The sequence below is a fragment of the Solea senegalensis genome, linkage group LG10 (assembly GCF_019176455.1).
Source record: "Solea senegalensis isolate Sse05_10M linkage group LG10, IFAPA_SoseM_1, whole genome shotgun sequence".
NCBI lineage: Eukaryota > Metazoa > Chordata > Actinopteri > Pleuronectiformes > Soleidae > Solea > Solea senegalensis.
The window spans coordinates 3,618,071-3,640,549 of NC_058030.1; the positions used below are offsets into that span (position 1 = coordinate 3,618,071).

The following is a 22,479-nucleotide window of genomic DNA, read 5'->3' on the forward strand; positions in this document are numbered from 1 at the left end:
CTTTATCATCACCTTTACTCTTAACCAACATTTATAAAAAGGACATTATTCTGTACCGAAGAAGACCTTGAGCAAGCGATTGGACAGAGCCTGTCTTACTTCGTCCCCCTGTTTCCAGTCTTTATCATAAACTACACCATACAGCTGCGAGTAGCATAGCCTTATATTTAGTATAAGAGACTGGTCTTTTTTTTAATGTAAAGGCCCCGTCTGTAACATTTACCCTCACAAAAACATTCAGGCCTCATATTTAGATCTATAACTTTCAATTGTATGTTATATTTGCATCCATTTGGATGACACAGTTTTTGAGTTCACCCACATTACTGCCCCCTACTGCACTGGAGTGTGGTGGAAAAACATATACTGAAAACTGATGAAACCAATCTTGTACATCTTAATTAAACAAATTATGGTTGTTTCACATTTAGTCATATTCAAACTACAACTGCTAAATTTAGATTGTTGTTAGAAGGAATTTGATTGAATAAAACCTGAAAATAAGATTATTTGAATAAAATCAAATAGTAGTGAATACTTGATAATTACCTATGACATTGATAGTTTTTTGTGACTCAGTAAGCGTAAGTGTGAATAAAAATCACTTTTTTTAATAGCCTTTAATATACTATTCAGTCGCTCCCATCCCACTGCAGTCTCACCACTAGATGTCACTAATTCTTACACACCGGATCTTTAACCCTCAGCAAAAGGGAATATATTCCATAAAAGTAACTATTTTGTGAAAGATTCCCTTTCACTATATTTCTACAATGATGCAATATAGATGTAAGTGCCAAACACAGATTGCACATGGAAATATTCAGCCTGTTTTTCAGGACTTGTTGTTACTAATCAGGGCAGATTTAAAGGAGCCCGTCTCCCACTGCTGCTGGCACACTGTTTCCTCCCTGTTTTCTACTGAGGGGCCACTCCACCATCCGGGGCCACAATTCACTCCGTTTCTCAGTACAAATCCTAACGTGTGTCACATGTTAGTTCTTGTACGCTGCACTTTCACATTATGTCCAACCATAGCCTGCAGTGACGTTCCTGTTTGTTTATCATACAGTTAGTTCCTGAAATACATTACTAGGGAAATACAGATTAGGGAATATGGGGGAAGATTAGCCGAGATTAATAATGAGGGTAGGAGGAGCGGCTTCTTGGATAGCTGCTCATATTGTCCCTCAAGGCTGAGGCTGATTACTGAAGTGGCCACTGCTGTTGCATAACTGTCATCCAATCATATTCATCTCCCCTGCACTACACATGCAGCTGAGGTGTTTCTCCCTCCTGCAGAGGGGGAATAATCGAATGTCCTAGATAAATAATTGTGACAGTGTTAGAAAAATGACTGCTCTTTTAAACTGGTATTCTAAGAAATCTATTGTTTCTTTTCATTTCCTTGACTTGCCAATGTAATCAATGTTTGAGTCCTTTCACTGTTTAGTAAATGTTGTAGTTGTAGTAGTGTTTTTTTGGCGAGGAGTCTATAAGACACCAACGTAAACAACCATCCATCCATTGTCTACAGCTTTATCCAAAGCTCACTGCTGACACTCAGCCCTTAATTTCCTCCGCAACAAGACATTTAACCATCACAATGAAATTGTTAAATTAGGGTAAAGATCCTGCTTTAAAAAAAACAAAGTTTTAGGAATTAATCTATGGAAACCAGATGACTAGTGGGTTACTGTTATTGAGATAGTTTCCTCATGTTGGCTATTTGTGCCTTTAATTAATTGATATGATCAAAATCACAATGTGACCCAATGTAATATCCAAATCTTATTAGGAATACATTTGTCACAAACAGCATTAGGGTGGAACATTTTGACTTACTATCTCATTATTCTAACTTACGTTATCATTATTCTGACTTACTTTTTCATAATCATGACTTACTTAATCAAAATTCTGACTTATGTTCTCTTTATTCTGACTTAGCTCATTATTCTGACTTACTTTCTCATTCTTCTGATTTATCTCATAATTGTGACTTACTTTCTCATAATTTACTTACTGTTTCATTATTCTGACTTACTTTCTCATAATCATGACTTACTTTCTCAAAATTATGACTTATGTTCTCTTTATTCTGACTTAGCTCATTATTCTGACTTACTTTCTCATTCTTCTGATTTATCTCATAATTGTGACTTACTTTCTCATAATCATTTAGCTCTCAAAATTCTGACTTATGTTCTCTTTATTCTGACTTAGCTCATAATTCTGACTTACTTTCTCATTATTCTGACTTACTTTCTCATTATTATGACTTACTTTCTCATTATTATGACTTACTTTCTCATTATTATGACTTACTATATGTATTTCTCAAGTGGCGGAAACGTGTTTCCATACCCATTAGATGTTGTGAAGACATGGAATTGAAAAATGTGGACATTTGTTTCATAATTTTGTCAGAAAAAAACTGCCAAATTCTGAAGCTCATGCTCGGTTTTCCTTTGCTTTATAACTCTATCTGTCACAGAGCTGGAATTTGCTTTAACGACTCTTGAGAAAGTGGAATGTTCGAGTTTGTTTGACTTGAGTGGAGAAAGACGATAGTGCCGTGTGGCCACGACGCACACGCGTGCGTCGGTGTAACCCGTTTTCTCTGCGCTGTGTTGGAGACGGAGAGCGCATCAGTCACACAAACAGTGCGTGGTGTCGGTGCCTGGACGAGAGCAAACGGGTATAAAACCTAAATCTAAATCTGGACAGAGGCAGCTGTCAGCGGCAGAAACCTGAACAGGTGGCTCCTTCAGTGTCTTAGCAGAGCGCGTCAAGGCGCAGAAAACCTCAACAGCTTGTCTCTGGTCGCTAATCCCTTTCTCTGACGACAGCGCATTCACTGTTCGAGCGCGTAAAACCAGCAGCGCGGCAGCTCTTAGGGTCTTTGGAAGTGATCAGTCATCGGGATTTGTACTCATCAGACTCGGTGTTGGATGCGTGGACATCAGCGTCTCTGTTGCTCTGAGGCTGGATTGACAGACAGAGTTGGAATAAAATGACTCTCTCTTGGATTTTATAATCTCTTCTGTGTGTTTGGATTCTCAAAGAGCTGTAAAGACTCACACTGAAAAACACAACACAGCATGTTGCCAGAAATAAACAACAAGGTGAGACACTCTGAGATACTGTGTATGGTATATGATGGCATTAAGTGGTGGTTTTCTTTTATTATTACACTATTATTCTAGATAACTAATCAATGAGAGAGTTTATGTTGTTCTAACCATATTTAACCTCCTATAATATCTCATTTATAATCAGATTTTAAGTTTTCCATGCAATAACAAGCACCTTTTTATTCCATTTTTCCAAGAATGTCTCCCTTTTGGAAACATTTGCATTTTTCCTCCACAAGTGATCCCACTTGAATGCTTATTTCATATTCCACCCCCTTTTCTCCTGATCACTCGCCAAGTCATGGTGAAAAATCTGATCCATTTCTATTTCAGTCGATGTTTAGCCTCCTTATTCCAGCGTTTGTTGTGCTGACAGATCCTGAGGGTCTATATGTGTTCCGGTGTATTTTTCACACCTTACATGGAACGTGATATAAATTTAAACATTTACTGTTTTGGGGGATTTTGTGTTTGACTTTTTTTCAAATGACAAAAACAACTGATGCCACTTTGGATTGATGTGGTGACTCTGAACGCGTCGTTCCCTGCAGTGACAGGTTGATTATGGGAAGAAAAATGAGCTGGACGTGTCAATGAGCACGGTTTGTTGATGTTTACACTCAGTTACTTGTGGTTTTATTGCTTTGTTGACACTCTGAAACAAACTGAGCCTGGAGGACACTGTGATCTAAAGGCGCTGGTCCCACACGTCCTGCAAAGATTTGGATTGAGAGTCGGCACTGTTCTTGACTTATTTCCATGGTTTTAACTCAGTAATTTACTTATGTGACACCTGAGTGCAGATAGACTGCAGTGAAACACAGGAAAGACAAATAAATTGCATTTGATTGACTTTTACATGTAAAAGGGAATTATTTTATTTTAGGCATCAATATATAGATATCCTCATTGTAGCCATACATCTCTATATTCTTTTTATAGTTGCCAAATGCTGGAGATCATGTTGGTCATTTGGTTTCCAAGTTGCCAGATTTACACAGCGGACCTTCACACGTGACGCTTTGGACGCAAACCTGCCACAGTGCACAGAGCAGAGATAAGATTAGATAGGGTAAAACAAGTTAAGATAAAATAAAACAGAAAAAGATAAGACAAGATACAGTAAGATATGATAAAATAAGATACGACGAGGTAAGATACAGTCAGACAAGCTAAAGATGGGGTAAGATAAAATAAGATAAGATAAGGTACAGTCAGATTAGATAAGACAACATAAGATAGGATAGGGTCAGAAAAGATAAGATCAGATAAGAAAAAGATTTGATAGGGTAACATAAGATAAAAGATAAGACAAGAGAAGGTAAGTTAATTTAAGTAATAGATATTTCTTTATTAATCCCATAAAGCAGTATATTCAGTAAATAGTGTGGGTTAAATATTTACTGTTAACTTTGTAAGATTGCACGCATGAAATATTAAACATATGAATTACAATATAATTTTGCTCAAAAGTGGATGAACACTGGATAAATCTGAGGAGTTTATGATGTAAATAGAAGTTAGCTCTGTGAGATTATTTGATTCTACCAACTCCAAAACTGTCCAGTGTCCTGCTTAATTTTGTAAATATTGTGTGAAATATGTCTCCTCCTGCTTTGCTGATGCCCGCACGGGTCACTGAACCCGTGCTGGAGCTGGAACGTTCTACCATGCTGCCTTTTTTTACTCATAATCTGGGTTATAGCTTCAGATTAAAACACCCCAACACCCCGCCTCATCCTGTCCCCATCCCTCTCTTTCTCCCTGCCAGGCTGGCAGAGTGGGTTTAGCACATATCCCCAGATGGGACTAAAGCTTCACTTCGCCCATATGGTGTCCTCGAGCGCATGTCGCAAGCTCGCCCACTGATTAACAAGGCACGTGGAAAAAGCTGGCTCGGTGTTTGTATAGCTACTGTTGTTTTTCTATTTTGATCAACTCATTCAGGACACAGTCATTCAGGTTTTTGTCTTGGAGACACGTGTCCACTTCTCTGCCAGAATACAGGAGCACAAACCAGCACTGGATGCAGTGAGAGCAACGCTGTTGCTGGGTTTTGTAGAAGTGATCTATTTTAGGATCATGGTGCATTATTTTTTGCAGCCTTGCTGAGCTGCCTGCAGGCTGTGTGTGTGTGTGTGTGTGTGTGTGTGTATATCTAGGCAGACTTGCTGCTATAAAGCCTTAAGAGAGAGAAATTGTGGTCCCCCAGATTGTTTTTTTATTTGTTTATTCTAGCATGATGCAAATAAAGATAACAATTTTTATGAATCACCCACTTTCATCCCACAGACGTCACGACCGGAGGCTTTCCCTCACCCGCACAGACTCCCAGCAGAGGGAAACAGGATTGGAACAAACCGACCCTGCTCACAGGTCAGCACTCACAACCACATCCACATCCACCCACGCAAGATGCGGTAGCCGCTGACCCAGAACACGCAGCAGCAACACAATGCCTTCTTCTCCCTTCAGTGTTTGACTTATGTAACGTACGTTTGAATCACATCACCACCTACACACGTGGCATGAGACGTGCAGTGAAACTACACGAGAATAAATCAGTGGTTTTATAATAAGCTAAATGAATGATATTTTTGGGTTGTTCTGATTATTACTTTTTAGTATAAATAAGGATTTTGAAACGTTAACAAAGCAGCTCCTTATAGGAAAGTGCCTCATAATAACAGATATGTATATGAAAAGTCCTGGTTTGCTGGTTGAAGCTAACCAGGAAGTAAACATATACTGAATAGCCACCAGGGGGCTCTGTTTGAATGCAAGTGTCTACTTTTCCCTTGATTTCTAAATTCAGCCCCAATTTTCCCCACTACATTTTGCCAATATCGGGTCTTTTGCTGTAGAACATGTCAATTATTGTTCTGTTTAGAGGGAAAATGACATATGAGTGGACACCAGTTTGAGACCAACAGGAGCCTGGTTGCAGTTGACGTCTGTAAACACCTGGTTGAAAAATTGCAAATCTTGACACCTGAGACTTGTGAAACATTAAGATCGTCCATCGAGATATTTATTATTGACCCCAAAGGGCTTGAAAGTGGACATGCCTGCACACATATGTCTGCACATGCTGACATGTTGTCACATATCATAGATCCCCCCCCCCACCGCAGTTATATACAGGCGAATAACTGTGTTTACTTCCTCTGCCTGCATGCAAGCAACTATATTTAGCTCTATCTCTATGCGTCATTAGCAGGTTGGCAGATCCCGCAGCAGCTCTTAAGACGTGGGAAATATCAGGACGTCTATTGTATATATAGGATTTTGCGGTTAATAATTAATGTGGAAGACTGGATGTGTCGCTAATACTGTACACTGCTGAAGGTCACTCAGTAGCAGTAGCTGAGTCTGTCTAAATGAAGTGCTGCAATGCAATTTTTAAAACTCATACTTTTCTAAGGTTGACTGTGAGTGTGTATTTATACAGTGAAATCAAATGAGTGCACTGGTTAAAATTAAGTTACTGTATATACATAGCTAAAGATCCAGTGTGTAACACCTGCAGGGGTTGAATGGCAGAAATTGATTATACTACTAATATCTGAGTGTCATATTGAAAAAGTAAATGAATAATTTCTGCATGTTATTTAAAAACATACACAGGCCCAGACCCAGAAGTCTAATTTTGACCTTCATTGCCAAAAGCCGAGCCTTTTCAAAGCTGCGACACGTGTAATCGTGTGTCACAGAGCACGCAGAATGGCAGCCAGAGAAACGCAGGTCGCTGCTCCTCACCGTCTCCTACAGAGCCGCCACAGACAGACTCTGTCAGGACGCAGACCCAAGAGGCCTTTGTCCCCATTTCACTCTCACCCTGATCAGTAATTCCAGCCACCGCCTGCTGCTGGGGGGGGGGAGGTCCTGGTCACCTGAGCCACCATGGATTTGCAATGGGATGTAGATCACAAACTGAGAACACAAACAGTGTAGCCCAACAAGACGGTGAACTGAGAAAATGAAGGGGCTGCAACAAGCTTAGAATAATGCATAGAGACGTCACATGTGAGCATTCTTCTCCTGGCTCTGTCTCTGTAATGGTTTCTACTGGATGTGCTGTTCAGTGTTTGTAATAAGTGAAGCAGAGGAAGTTGCCACCAGGGGGCAACTTCAATTAATTTATTTGAATGAAAGTTTGTAGTCAATGATGTTCCTACATTGAGGGAAATAGAGGATGAAGAGCATCACTGAGTGTACCGTCCCACAGATGTCTCGTTGCAGATGATCTCTGTACATTTCTGGTTTTAAAAACTGATATAGTGCCACTAAGAATATAATTTTGGAGCTTCAAAAATGGGAGATCAACTAAGACTATGTTCATTTTGTTATATATGGTCTATATTCCTTCAGAAATAAATATTTTAACAGCCCAGTGGGAGTTCATGGGCTCTGACTGTTGAATTGTATTGTATTGTATACAATAAAGTATTTTTCTTATTGTTTTTCCAGTGTGTAACATGTAGGGCGGTTTAATGACAGAAACCAAATATGCTACCCGTCTGTGTAAGTGTAAAATTGTTTTCAAGCACTGAAAGAACAGAAATCAGCACCAAATGAGAACATTTTTTAAATCCCGGTTTAAATCCTGCATTTTACATTCTTTTAATACTGTTTTAAAAAATTGATTTTAGAGTAAATTATTGTTTTATGCTTAATTTTAGTCTTTCGTTGTTTTTATCACATATATTAATTGTGTTTTTGTTCAAAGTGTACATTTTAAAAAATGTAAATGTTATTTTGTTTTTATGTTTTTAAGCACATTGAAGTGCCCTTATATGAAAAAAAAAATTATTTAGTTTTTGTTGTCTTAGAGAGCGCCACCATCTTGTGTCGCCTTGTTTCTACAGCAGCATGAATACCTATAACAATCTAGGGTGTGTTTTGTGTATTGAAGCAGAGGCTTGCTATGCAAATAAAGTCCACCATAGTTTCCTGTCAGCAGCTGAAGAATGAGCAGAACGGTCCTCTGTCTGTTACAGTCTGCTGTCTCACCATTAAATGTCAGCAATTCCTACGCACTGGACCTTTAAACACCAATGCTGCTATAAATCTTTACAATGTGTCCCCATTGAAAGCAGTAAAACATTTAAACAACGCCTTCTGATTTGCAGAAGTTCAGCTCTGGTGTCGGGACTTTGCCTCAGCTGGAGCCACCGGTGGTCCAGGTCGTGGTCAGCAATGCCAAAAACCAGCACCAGCAGTCGGACAACATCCTGCCCCAAATTGCCAACAAAGGGGGTCAAAACAACTTTCAGTCAAACTCGGTGAGCATTTTCTTTGGTCTTACAGCTTAAAACTAAAGAAAGGAAAAATATCAGACATAAAACTCCCCTTTTTTCCCCTTGTGTGTGTTTTCTTTGGACAGGATGAGAGGCCGAAGCCCACCCAGCCATTCACCACGCGATTTGGCACACCAATGGACAAAGTGCCATTCTCTCGCAATAGCAAGATCGTCGGCAACAAAGTCGAGAAGGATTGAGCTTGCACAAGTGTACATTACAAACCATACAATCAGAGTCAGACAGAATGAACCACAGCTGGGCGACTAAGGAAAGGAGATATAGATAGCAACAGTGAATGCCAGTTCAAGATAGCGGCAGGACTATGACATCTTGGTTTTCCAAAAGTAGCATGTTGGTTGTCCAAATGATTTTGAGATTTTCCCATGTTTCAGAAGAAAAAGTACTTAAGCTGATTCACCTAAACTCGTTATTGTATGTACCGCCCCTTAAACTGTAGAGGAAAAAGTCCAGTGTGTAAGAATTTATGACATCTAATGGTGAGACTGCAGAATGCAACAAAATAGAGGACTCTGCTGCTCGTCCCTTTCCTTTACGAGTGTCAGGGAACTATGGTGGCCTTCACATACCAGAAAGGATGTCATTTTGCAGAGTCAGCCTCTGCTTGAAAACCCTCCTTAGAGCAAGGCCCTTGCCCAAAGAACATAATAAAAAGGCTTATGGTGCTTTTCCATTATACAGTTCTTGCATTTCTTGGCACGACTCAACTACTACTCGCTTGTTTTGCTTTTCCATCAGTAATTGTACCTGGTACCTGGTGCTTTTTTTTAGTACCAAGCAAGCTGACTACCAGTCAGTGAGTGTCATGAGTGTCATGAGTGTCATGAGCGCGACATCTGACATAATAATCAAACCAAACCAGTTAAAAATACTTTAAAATCCCGAAAACATGTGTTACTCTCCAACATTTAGCAAGAGTCTGGTGTAATTAGCGTCAGCACTGCCGAAAGCCGGCGATCACGAGCTGAATCACGACCCGGTAGTGACTGTGTCGGACAGTGTCTGTGGTCCACTGAAAAATACAGTGAACAAATCTTTTTAATTAACTGATTCTAATGTTTCAGTAACACCAAAAACAATTGCTTTGACCTTTTTGTGCGTTTGTGTCGCGTATAAAACAACATCACAGCGGCCTTACGCAGCCCTGCTATGACGACCCCGCCCACACTGAGGAGGTACTACGGGCCTGATACCAAACCGAGTCATGCTAGATCTATAAAATGGAAAAGCCATCATTCTCTGACTATAAAAGCCAAACTATTTTCTTCTGAAGCGATCATTTACCCAGACAAACATACTCATGGTTAGCATATTGAATTTGTGCCAATAAACCTGCCTAAATGTTACACACTGGACCTTTAATTAACTCCTGATGTAATTCAGGACACTGCATGTCATCGCTCCCTTATCCAATCAGAATGTAGGTTAAATATGGGGGACATGACAATGAAATCATAATGCTATTTTCAGAAGAAAAACTCATTTATAAACTGAGGCCTGTCGGACCCAGTTTTCATCGCTTTATCTGCCCCAGATACACGCGGCAGCGTGGTACGAGGAGCTGGTGGTTGACTCCAGTGGCGCGTAAATCTCTCGTAATCCGTCTGCCATAATGCGTACATTAGCTCATCAGTGTAGTGAGTTACAAGTGTCTCCACCACTGTAATTTGTCATATTTTCTTTGCATTTAATTGGTCTTTTGAAGTTAAACACATGACATGTAAAACATGGGCAACACTTAGAAGGGATAGTTCCGTAATAGTTCGGGTGCCATAAAAGAGAGGGTAAATGAAAACAATCTGATGACTCAATGACTATTTTCAGTGGCTTACCATTATCAGAAAGCCTTTTCCTTAGGCACAAGCTCATTCCTACACACAGAGAAATGCAACACAGAAGTTGTGTAACGATGAAGGCAGATCATACTTCCAAAGAGCTGTGTGCCCTTAAATACTGACAGTATTCTAAATATAGAGTACAGTAGGATTTTTGTTGATATTTTTAGATGGGCCTTCTACAACACAGTTCCTGTGCTGTCCCTATTCCCATTCAAACAATGCCTGAATCGTGTTGGAGTTGTCCTGTTTCCGTCTTCAAACCTGCAACACTGTCTACTGTGTGCAACACAGTGACTCTACATAAGAACCTTACGCACGCCCACTTCAAAAAAACTCACCTGTCCCTTTAACCCGTACATGATTCAGTTGATTGTTCACCACCTCCAGCCCTAAACCCCTGACTGACCGCCTCCCTCCCTCCCTCTGCATCGCAAACATCAGTGTGGTCATCTTACCAGTGCTGCTCTTGTTGTCCCTCCTGAGACCACACAGCATGGCTGTGCTTCAGTCAGTGCAGGATAAAGTGACCTGCCGATCTCCACGAGTGGACACACAACTCCGCTTCCACTTGAGACTAGAGTAGGAGACCCGACAACTGGAGTCTCAGCTGCTCAGATAAAACATTACTCCATCTTCATTTTTATTCTCCAGTCCAACATCCGTTTAACCTTTGTCCCTGGTTGTGGAACCCCGTGGAATCTGCAGCTCCTGAGGGCAACTTGTGATCCTCAGATAGGCTCTAGATCCCTTCTCTATTAAACTGGGTGCTGAGAAAGATGTCAGCGTTGAATATTTCTTCTCAGAGCTCAAAATTATGCTTCCAATAAACTCTGTGTTTCCATTAAATCCAAAGCAGGGGCAGAAATGGTTCGAGCTCTCCTGCCATCTTGCTGTGGTTCTGCTTTTGAGCTAATCTTACTAATCATTCGTCCTTTTTCCAGAGGATTTATCATCCCTTGCTCATGCACATGAGCTCACACATAACCCTGCTCTCTCTCTCTCTCTCATACAGAGCATAGTGTGCTTGCTCCTTCCTTTTCTCTCTCTCTCTCTCTCCCTCTGCCAGAGGGGTTCAGTGAGGCAGGCACACACGATAGTCACTCCCACCCCCAGCATGTACACACCACACATGCACCCACATACACACAGACACACAGGTTTGTGCAGCTATCCAGTCACTGACTTACATTCGTTTGAACGGCCGGAACAAATCGATATCCCTAACCTTAACCATAACCAGTGAATGCCTCACCCTAACCTGAGCCTGACCACAATTCAAATCTTAGTTCTAAACTTAAGCAGGTCCTCCGAAATTAGGCTCTTCCTCATGAGGACAAGGTCTACAAGGACTACTGGTCCTGACAAATACGAGAACACGTGCGCGCACACACACACACACAAGCTCACACAGCTCAGATTAGATGTGACAAAACTGCTCACACACCACACACACTCAAATCTCGTCACAATTAACACCACCTGCACATTCATTGTCAGACTGAGCCTTTCACAGTCACGTTTCTCTCACACACACACACACCAGCAGATGACTAATCCTGTGCAGCTGCCTGTGTGAGAACATGTGTAACAGTTGAAATTCTTCAACAATACAGTGCAGTTGTTGTCACACCGACGTCCTGTGGAAATAAAAGTGTAAATCAGTCGGAATGCGGCTAAATGTGTATGTGAAAAGAATGTGAACATCGAACTCATGTCATCTAAAGTGAGGGCCTTATGGGTCTGCTGACTGACCCACTGCCACACCTGTCTCACCATTTGTCAGACTCACAAGCTTTAACACCCCACTGCAACCAACACCACCCCCAACAACAAATACCTTTTTTCCTCCAGCCTCACCAGCAGCTGTCTCTCTCTCTCTCATTCTCCGTCTGCATCACTTACTGTATTTTAGTCCCTATAGAGGCAGCTTTATAAATCCAAGCCATCATTATTATTATTATTATTATTATTATTATCATTATTATTATTATTATTATTATTGTATGTGTTGGAAGCAGGGGATTCAGATATAAATACTGGGGCTGCAAACAACGCTGCACCCTCATGCATGACCACAGTGGCCATTGTGTGGCATTAGAGAGAAGCATGTAGACCACACCCTGAAACACACTTCCTGTTGCCAGTAGGTGGCGCACTGACTGGCTTTGGAGGTTAGCATCGTGGACCGATTGGCCCTAAAGAGAATAGAGACTGCTGCACTACCATGGTTACCACGGTAACCCACATATAGATCAAAGGAAGAGGGGCGTTGTATGACTGGGCGGAAGCCTGCTGCATGGCTAGTGGGAACACAAAACTATACCAGATCTCAATTTTCACATGTTTTGGCACATTCCATTCGGGATAGTACCTGGCACCTGGTGCTTTTTTCAGTACTTGCTCTGACTAGCCTCCAAGCAAGCCGAGCCGATACTAAAATGTGACGTCAACAGACTGCCAAGCACCGATTGGTCAGAGAGTGTCGAGTAGATTCAAGTCAAGTCAAGTAGTGCTAGAACTGTACATGGAAAAGCGCCATTTGTTTTTTGTGCAATGTGGGAAGTAAAGAAACTCAAATTTTCTTAAAAAAAGAAAAGAAATTCTCGAAATTCGCCATGTAAAACCTCTCCACCTATTTCAAAGTGATCACCGTTAATTATTAAACTTCATCTTGTACCTACATCTTTATTTTGTAAATATACATAATGTTACACACTGCATAATATGAGGGTTAAATTTCAACAATTGACCTAATTTGTATTAGTATTAATATTCACACATATCAGCCTGTAACTACATCTTGAAGTGTAAATATTTAAAAGTCCATACACTGCTTGAACCGCAAAGTGGGAATCATTTACTAAATCTGCAAATTAAGTAAATGAAAATAAGGTCTGACTATAAATCAACAAAGAGCACATCAAAAATATAATATTTGTTTGTGATGTTTATTATTAACTATTACTGTTAACTATTTTTGTGTTGTAAATATTAACAAATGTATGTTTTGCACCCCTTAAACCAAACAATTAAAAAGTAAAAGGAAAGACAGGAAATCTACTACTCAAAAGTCAGAAATTGACCATTTGAATATCAATTTCAAACAATTTAAATATTCATTAATAAACATATCAACTCTTGGGGGTTTTTAAGGACTGCTTTAACTATTGAATTAAATGTCAGAATTATTTTTATTTATTTATTTTAATATCTTTAATAAAAAAAAAAAAAAAATAACAAGGTCCAAAACCAAAGAAAAGACCAAAATACATGCATTCAATAAGTGACAATATGAGATTCTGTTTCACTGTTGCTATTACAGATGTGTAATAAAGTTGTTCCAAACACCTGCTGTCAAATGAAGTCTAATTAGTCAGCTGTGGCGACTGTGGACACAAAGATTCTCAGTGTGGATCTTTTCCTCCGAGACTTTTGTCCTCAATAACCCATTTACAGTGTGGGTGAGTGAAGTCATTCAGACCAAGACTAATTAATTTCCAACAGAATAAAGAGAATCAGGAGGCAGAGAAATGTGCTGCACTAACAACAAAAACCCTCAGGGAACGAGGAGGGAAATGTTGGCTTGTGAAAACAACTGACTCCTAAATATACGTTATTCATGTTAACAGAGCCATAATGTAATGATTACATTATAGGTTTCTGTAATTATATCAACTTTTACATCATTATTCATATATACAGCGCTTTAAAGTCCTTTAAAGGTTTAAAATCATGTCAAATTTTCCCTCATCAGCTCTCCACAGTACGACAGAGTATCAGGGCCACATTGACAAAAAAACATTCTTAATTTACGAGATTACAGTCGAGAAAAAAGAGGAGAGTTGTTCAAATGAGGGCCGTGAAGGATTTCGTGGAATTGTACTTTAGAATAGGTTTCATAAATAAGGAGATACCTAATTGTTTGGCACATCAGCATCACATTGTCATAAGTAGCAGGACTTTAAAAAGAATATGCAAGAAAATGCATCTTTGCCGCAGAGAGAACCAGGCAGTCTTGGAGGAAATCACAAAACCCCTCTGAATGTCCCGCTGATGCATCCACCGATAACCCTGCAGTCGACCAGTTCCCGCTATTTCCCCCTCCTCCAAGTCTGCTTCATATATTGAACCATATTGAATATTTTTTTATTATTATTTCAGGTTTAGGGGTCAGAAACGTGAACCTCCTCATTGATTAAACTGAACCACACTGTCATCTTGTGGTGATCCACTGTAGTTGCATGTGGAATTCAGAAAAACAGCTTGATTTAGTTTTTGGCAAGCACACACTACTTACTCACTCACTCAATAAATAAATAAATAAACTTCAGTGCTCAATTGTAAGGAGAGATTTTAGGAGAGACCCTCTGCAAACACACACATTTTACTCTTTTTCCCTTAGATAAATCTGGTGTCCCTTGAGGGAAAAACCCACTCACACTTAAAGTAATTTAATCCTGTACAGATTAAAGTCCTCTTGCGTCGGTGTTAGTAAACGCCCCTTCTCAGCTTTGGTGAGCCACACAAAACCAATAAGAGAATGAATCACCTAAGAATGGCTTGACACCACTTTGTCCCGTACTCTTATCACAATCTGAAGTATCGACTGACACCGATATAAATCATATATATCAGATTCCATCTTCCCTGGTCTTCTTTTATCTTAAAAAAATATACTATATGTATATACATATACATATATAGTATGTATACTGTATTTTCGTTGTGCTCATCTTTGCCCCAGTAGATGGCGCCCTTGGCGACAGCTTATGTAGCCTATGTCTAGTGATGTCTCTGCAGCCAAAATAATATATAGGCATCATATATAGGCCGTAGACTACACTAAATCCTATGGTGTCCAAAATACACTTATATTAGCTCATCAATACATTTCAGAGTGATGTAGATATACAAGGTAAAAGTATTAACCTGTGCATAAAATTGACAAAACATAATCTTTATGCACAATATTAAACGCAGTCATTGAATGTATCACACCTTCCTACAACATGGATGTTTTTTTATCTTACCTCTGCCTTTGATGATGCCAAGGCGACATCTGAGTGAAAAAGAGAACATCCTCCTCTTCCCTCCTGAGGACCGGCCACTTTTCCTCAGGCTTTCTGACTGAGGGAAGGCGAAGGAGAGCTGCATGGGAGTGAGGCGGCCCTTTCCAAATATCACCTTGGCTGACATGTTCACTTTATGACCCGTGACAAGCAAACAGAAGGATTCTGTCCTCTCTCCGTGACACTTTCACCATCTCTGAGACCTTGCCGTCTCTGCTTGTCCTCCTGTTCTCGTGTTCTTCTCCGTCTCTGGACGACCTCCAGGCCTCAGCCTCACTGAGGTGACTGTAAAAAAAACCCCAAAAAGAAACAGTTAAATATTCACATCCATCAATTTTCCACAGCCACAGAAAAACAGACCGGTCACATAAATGTGATGTTTTTCTTCTGTCTCTGGTATAATATTATGTCAGTTTTACATGAACAGATGGCAGAGAGCTCAGAGCTGTGGGTCACAGCTTGGCGGCCAGAACGCAGTGGAAACCTTCTCTGCAGGAAGTCCACTCACAACATCACAACACAATCACGAGCTGGTCATTTCACAGCAATGAACATTGTTACATTCTATACATACATAGTTTTCCATAAATTTAGTGATAACTTTTTAAGATGTCAGGTTAGGATTTGTCTGATCATGTTGATGAATGTTGCCAAAGTCAGTCATTGCCATTAATCCAAACCCTGTGCGGAAAGCTGTGATCTTCCAACGTATGGCTTACTCTGCTCTGGACCATACTAAACTATGACTTTTATGTCACTTTTTGGACGACATATCAAACTATGACATTTATGTCACTTTTTGGACGACATACTAAACTATGAAACTTTTGTAACATTTTGGAAGACATACTAAACTATGACATTTTTGTCACATTTTGGACGACATACTAAACTATGACATTTTTGTGACTTTTTGGACGACATACTAAACTATGAAGTTTTTGTCACATTTTGGACGACATACTAAACTATCACACCTAGTGGATAATCACTCGAACAATATCTGACTGGTGAGAGACTTTTGTCTCTTTTCAATCTTCATTTTGAATGTTAAATGTAAAATGTCTTCTTTATAACATTTCGTAATCTATTACTTTTTTTGAACGATTTTGGACGTCATACTAACCTATTTTTATCTCATCTTTTTGACTTTTTTATCTCATAATTACTATAATATACTACACTAGTTTTTCTTTACATTTTTAGAAAGTGTGTATTTTGACTTTTTTGATGACGTACTACATTAGAACTATTGTCTTTTTACATTTTTTGACAGTTTATATTTGGATTTTTTTTGATGACATATTATCCTCCACCAGAGGAAATTCTGCCCTCTGCTGGAAAAGTGTCAACATAGATAATTAAGGCACTGTTGAAATTCTGCACGTTGTGTGTAAAATTTATTTGAATTACGATTTACATGTTTGTTTGTGGACGCCAAATTCAAAATGACCGACTTCCTGTTGACTTGAAGCCATGGTCACAGTGGACTTTTTTGTTCATCTCGGGCTTTGTTTCCAAGTTTTGTGGACATTTGGTGCAACGTTAGTTTACAATTTCTAATTTGTATGAAAAGTGCCGCATAAATAAAGCCTTGATTGATTGTTTGTGTTTAAGATGAAGCTCCTCCACATCCACAGGAGACTTAGCAATGTAAAATTCAGTTGCAGTTGCCCTTTAAATGTATAACAAAGAGACAGACAACACAGACCAACATCAGAAATATACAGTTATTTATTTACAAATATGTTTGCATTTGCATAGACGTTTTAAAATTCAAAAGTGTTTTGTTTTCTTTAAGATGTTAGAGCAGAGGCCTCAAACACACTTAAATCAGGTTATTTATGGTTTCATTTTTATCGTCTTTTTGTGAACTATATGTCGTCACATACCAAAATAAACACTTTCATCTGGAAATTCTGTGAATTTTGTGACATTACGACACAATGTTAAGCTCAGACTTTGTACTCATGTGAGTTCGAGACCCCTGCGTTATAGTAAACAGATTTAGGAAATATTATTATTGTATGTGTGCTGTATAATTTAGCACAAGGAAAAGAAAAAGAAAAAAAAACTTTTCACAATCAAAGCTGTTGTTTACAATTTTTTTTCCATCTCATATCATATAAATATACATAAATAAAATCTATTATATCATTATTTCTCCAACAGGTGGAATCATGAACAATAAACTCATCATCATCATCATCATCATCAATATTAAAGTCTTCACCATCATTTAAGACATTAAAAATATAGATTTTCTTATTGGTTATTTCATAAGAAAAGTGTTTGTGGTGAATAGTTGGTCAATTTTTCTTCCATCACAATGTTTTTTTTAAAAAAAAAGAAAAAGATCAGCACGACACATTCTGCTACTCGATCGAGTCCTGGACGAGGATTATTCCAGTCTCTCGTGGGATCACCTGATGACTTCATTATTGCTTTGGTGAATAAGTGAAAAAAACTAAAAGAAAACAATTCTCTCGTCTTTAAAAGTGGTTACAAAGATTCTGAATCAGACTTTTTTTTCATGTGTACAAATGAACATTCTGCTTTAAATTAATCCCGAGCAGAGCTGCAACTAAGGATTATTCTCATAATCGTAAAGTGTCAGAAAATGTTGATCGTGTTTTCCCCAAAACTTGGAAATCATCACCATCTCAAATGTCGTGTGTTTTGTTTTGTCCCCAAACCAAAACGAATGATTTCTCAAAGAAACAAAGCTGAAAAATCATGAAAGTTTTCATGAAAACCGGCCCAATCAATAAGGCTCATGTTATTAAATGCATATACAATTGCCTACATGTTATCACCCATTTAATATATTGTATTTCTCTCTGTTTTTGTGATTAATAGATGAATTTTTGCCTCATAAATGTTAGTTTCTTTGTGAATTATATATCAAAACAAACACTTTTACTTTGAAATGGTGCGAAATATCATCCCGGAGGCCCCCTGGATTAACCGATCATCACAAAAGTTGGTAATCGATGATTAATCGAATAATTGCTGCAGCCCTGCTCAGGAGTAAAGATCCTTTTTTTCCTCTGTCCTGGTCAAATATTCTCTCACTGTTCACTTTGAATCATCGGTTAAGTTGTGTAAAGTTTTGTTGTCGGATGTTAAAGAGGAGGCGGGGTTTTTTAAAGGATCCACCAGTCACTGTGAGAACGTCCCACTGGGCGGTCAGATGAGTCACGCATCGTCATCCTGCAGGGGTCGGCGGGGTCAAACACTCCAGAGGGTTCAAATGTACGCAGATTCCAAAAAAAAGAAGAATTTTGTTGTTGAATAACAATAAAAACAAAAAAACCCTGTGGACGTTGACCCCGCGATCCTCACAACAGGGAAGTCCGACAGGCCTGGCTTCATGCCTCTGCATCACTCCGCCTCTGTCACCATGACAACACATGATGCTATACGTCTAACACACACACACACACACACACAGTATAAGTATGTCTCTCACTATCCGCTCAAGTCTCTTTGTACAAAGCGTCTTAGAAAATATCTTCTTTTTTTTACATCTTTGTTAAAATCATTAACGACAAAACAAAAGAAAAAAAGGAAAAAAGGACACATCTCCGCACACATTTAAGAATTCTGCTTTACATGACATTGTTGTTGTTGTTGTTGTTGTTGTTGTCGTAAAATAAATCTACGCCGGCTAAATCTACGATAACTCAAAGGAAAATGTTTCCCTGCTTAATGGAAAAGGTTACACACTCTTTACAAAGTGTAACCTGCTCACTCAACACCACACCAAAGTCCATACAGAAAAACAGTCCACCGCTGCCTCGTGTGGTCAGTTTGTGTCACAAAATAACATATTTGAACTTGTGCCGTGTTGTAAAATCGCTGATTTTCTCTATAGGCTTTGGTGCAGGAGAGGGAGTGGTTAACAAATCAACACAAACTTCAGTTTCCTGTTAGAAAACACAGATTTAAGAGTTTATTTAAAAAAAGCCTCTTCTCTCTGGCAGCCATGTTTTCAGTGAGAGTGAACTCTGTGTCTCACTCTGGTTCAGAACCTGATTATGTTTCCTTACTTCATATAACACCCTGGTCTAAACCCTTTAACAGTTCACTGGATTAATGTGCTCTAGTATCACGTTCACTGGTCATTAACAACTTAACAGCATGTTTGAATGTGAATGTGAAGCTTCAACTCAGAGGAAATAACCGTGTGATGGAGATGAGTTGTGTCGCAGTCACAGCTGGAGAACATGACTAGAGCTTGGACCTACCACCAGACTCAAAGACTGAGCACAGACTGAGCAAAGACAGCAAAGACTAAGCAAAGACTGAGCAAAGACTGAGCAAAGACTGAACAAAGACTAAGCACAGACTGAGCAAAGACTGAGCAAAGACTGAAAGACTAGCACAGACCGAGCAAAGACTGAGCAAAGACTCAGCAAAGACTAAGCACAGACTGAGCAAAGACTGAGCAAAGACTCAGCAAAGACTAAGCAAAGACTGAGCAAAGACTGAGCAAAGACTGAGCACAGACTGAGCAAAGACTCAGCAAAGACTGAGCAAAGAGGAGCAGCAAAGACTGAGCAAAGACTAAGCAGACAGACTGAAGACTGAGACAAAGACTGAGCAAAGACTAAGCAAGACTAAGCAAAGACTGAGCAAAGACTGAGCAAAGACTAAGCAAAGACTGAGCAAAGACTGAGCAAAGACTAAGCAAAGACTGAGCAAAGACTCGGCCAGGATGTTTTTTTCCTGAGTTTGGTGATAGAGTTGGGGTCTCTCTCTCTCTCTCTCTCTCCCTCTATCTTCACAGACACTTTTTCTTTGACTCTTTCCTCCGCCCCTTTTTCTTCTCTATCCGTCTTTCACATTCACGCACCATCATCACTTTCTTTTCCCTCTCTACATCACTGAGGCAGAGCCAGGACAGTGTTGAGTGTGTGTGTGTGTTCTTGTATGGGTATCTTGGTGAGGACCAAAACAAGTGAGGACATTTTGGCTCGTCCACACGTCCCGTCACCCCTTAAAGGGGCTTTTTGAGGGTTGACACTTTTAAGGGTTTAAGAGTTATGATTAGACATTTAGTTGTGATGGTTAAGGTAAGGGTAAGGGTCTATGGAATGCATTATGTCTATGAGTGTAAACTGTGAGGACATTCTGGCTTTGTGGGGACATTTAGGCTGGTCCTCACACAGGTTAAGGGTTAGGCATTTAAGCGTGATGGTTATGTAAGGTAAGGGGCGAGGGAATGCCTTACTTTTTTTAAGGTTAAGACCTGGTTTTAGGGTTAGGGTTAGGCACTTAGTTGTGATGGTTAAGTTTAGGGTAAGGGGTTAGGGAAGGTCTACGATGTGTCCTCACATGTTATAAAAACAAGGTTTTTGGCTGGTCTTCACACAGGTTAAGGGTTAGGCATTTAGTTGTGATGTTAAGGTAAGGGGAAAGGGAATGCCTTATGTCTATGAGTGTCCTCACAAAGTATGTACGTGTGTGTGTGTGTGTGTGTCTGTGTGTGTCCTTTTCTTGCAATGCTATTGGCTAATGTTTAAGAAACCGGGAAAAACCATTTTGTATTTGGAGATGGTTTGAATTTTTTTATATATTATTTCAAACAAAACATAAAACAATAACAATCAAAGATGATTTTTTTGCTTTATATGTGTGTGTGTGTGTAAATGTGTCTCCCTCACATTCTCTCTATGGCCCAACAAACGCCGGCTGAGCAGCTTAGTGAGGCGCCGGCGTCGCTGGCAGGTGAGCGCAGCAGGGGTGTTTACCAGTTTAGTTAAAAAAAGTAAAAAAAAATGTAAAAAATAAAATGGCACAGAGAGGCCGTGCAGCTGTGCAGACGTCACTGCAGTGAGGAGTTCAGATGCAGAGATGAAGGAAGAGTCGATGGCTGGATGTGACGCACGGGGTTTGCGACAGCAGAGCGCAGTGGTTCCAAGCGCGTGCAGACGTGGACGTTCCCCTCCTGGTGCTGAGGAAGCTGAGGAAGCTGAGGAAGCTGTGGCTGCAGAGACGGAACTATGTGATATAACGGCGTCAGTGGGCTTTTCGGGAGCATGAGGGCTGGCGACTACACAAGGAGGAGGCTATAACAACAACAAGTCCTGAGGCCCTACACAAGAGCCGGGTCTGCGTTAGAACTCCTCGTCGGGGATGACTGTGTGGAAGGGGTGGTCCCAGAACGTGGTGGTGATTCCGAAACCTGGAAGAGAAAAATGCAGGATTATTATTATGAAGATCGGGCACACGGGGTTCAGTCCATGAAATCGAGGGTTTCAAAATAAAAGCATTTGTGTTTACTGTAATTCTCTCCTCTATGGCCTCCCCCAAAAGTCTCTCCATAAACTGCAACTGGTCCAAAACTCAGCCGCCCGTATCATCACAAAGACCCCCTCACACCACCACATCACCCCCGTCCTCCAGCACCTCCACTGGCTCCCTGTCAAACACCGCATCAACTACAAACTCCTCCTGTACACACACATGGCCATCCACAACCTTGCCCCTCCTTACCTGTCTGATCTCCTGCACATCATCATCCCCACTCGTTCCCTCAGATCCTCCTCCTCCATCCACCTCTCTGTGCCCCCTGCCCGCCTCAGCACTATGGGGGGGCAGAGCCTTCAGCCACTCTGCTCCCCAGCTCTGGAACTCACTACCACCTGACCTCCGTAACTGCGACTCTCTCCACCTCTTTAAATCACAACTGAAAACTCACCTGTTCCTGACCGCCTACTCCCTCTAACCCCCCCCTGCTATCACCACCACTTCCCCTAAGTTATTGTGTTGATTTTATGTGCTCCTTTTTTGTTTTTTACGAAATTGTGTGATTTTAATTTTATCGTGTTGTAAAGTGTCCTTGAGTGACCTGAAAGGCGCTTTTAAATTAAATGTATTATTATTATTATTACTATTATTATTATGTGTTTTTGTGAGGCAGTTTCTATCAATCTATGTCACAATTTAACTTCCGTTCAAGAGTGATTTTAAAGGGGGATAAAACCTATAAAGCAAGTTTAAATTGTTCAAAAAAAACAGACGTTAGTCTAAACTGCTCTGGCATTTCATTTTCGTCCTCCTCCTGTTGTTTGGAGATCGTTTGGTCTGTTCAATTTATGTAAAACCT

General features: G+C 40.0%; 1 protein-coding gene across 1 annotated transcript in view; it reads right to left on the minus strand.

Annotated features, from left to right (window-relative positions):
- Positions 1–21,264: 21,264 nt before the first annotated feature.
- Positions 21,265–22,479, minus strand: part of fa2h (fatty acid 2-hydroxylase) — a 31,152-nt gene continuing 29,937 nt past the window's right edge. Inside the window, exon 7 of the mRNA XM_044035205.1 lies at positions 21,265–21,555. Within this exon, the coding sequence (XP_043891140.1) occupies positions 21,488–21,555 (68 nt within the window). The 3' untranslated portion in view covers positions 21,265–21,487. The remainder of the gene's footprint in view (positions 21,556–22,479) is intronic.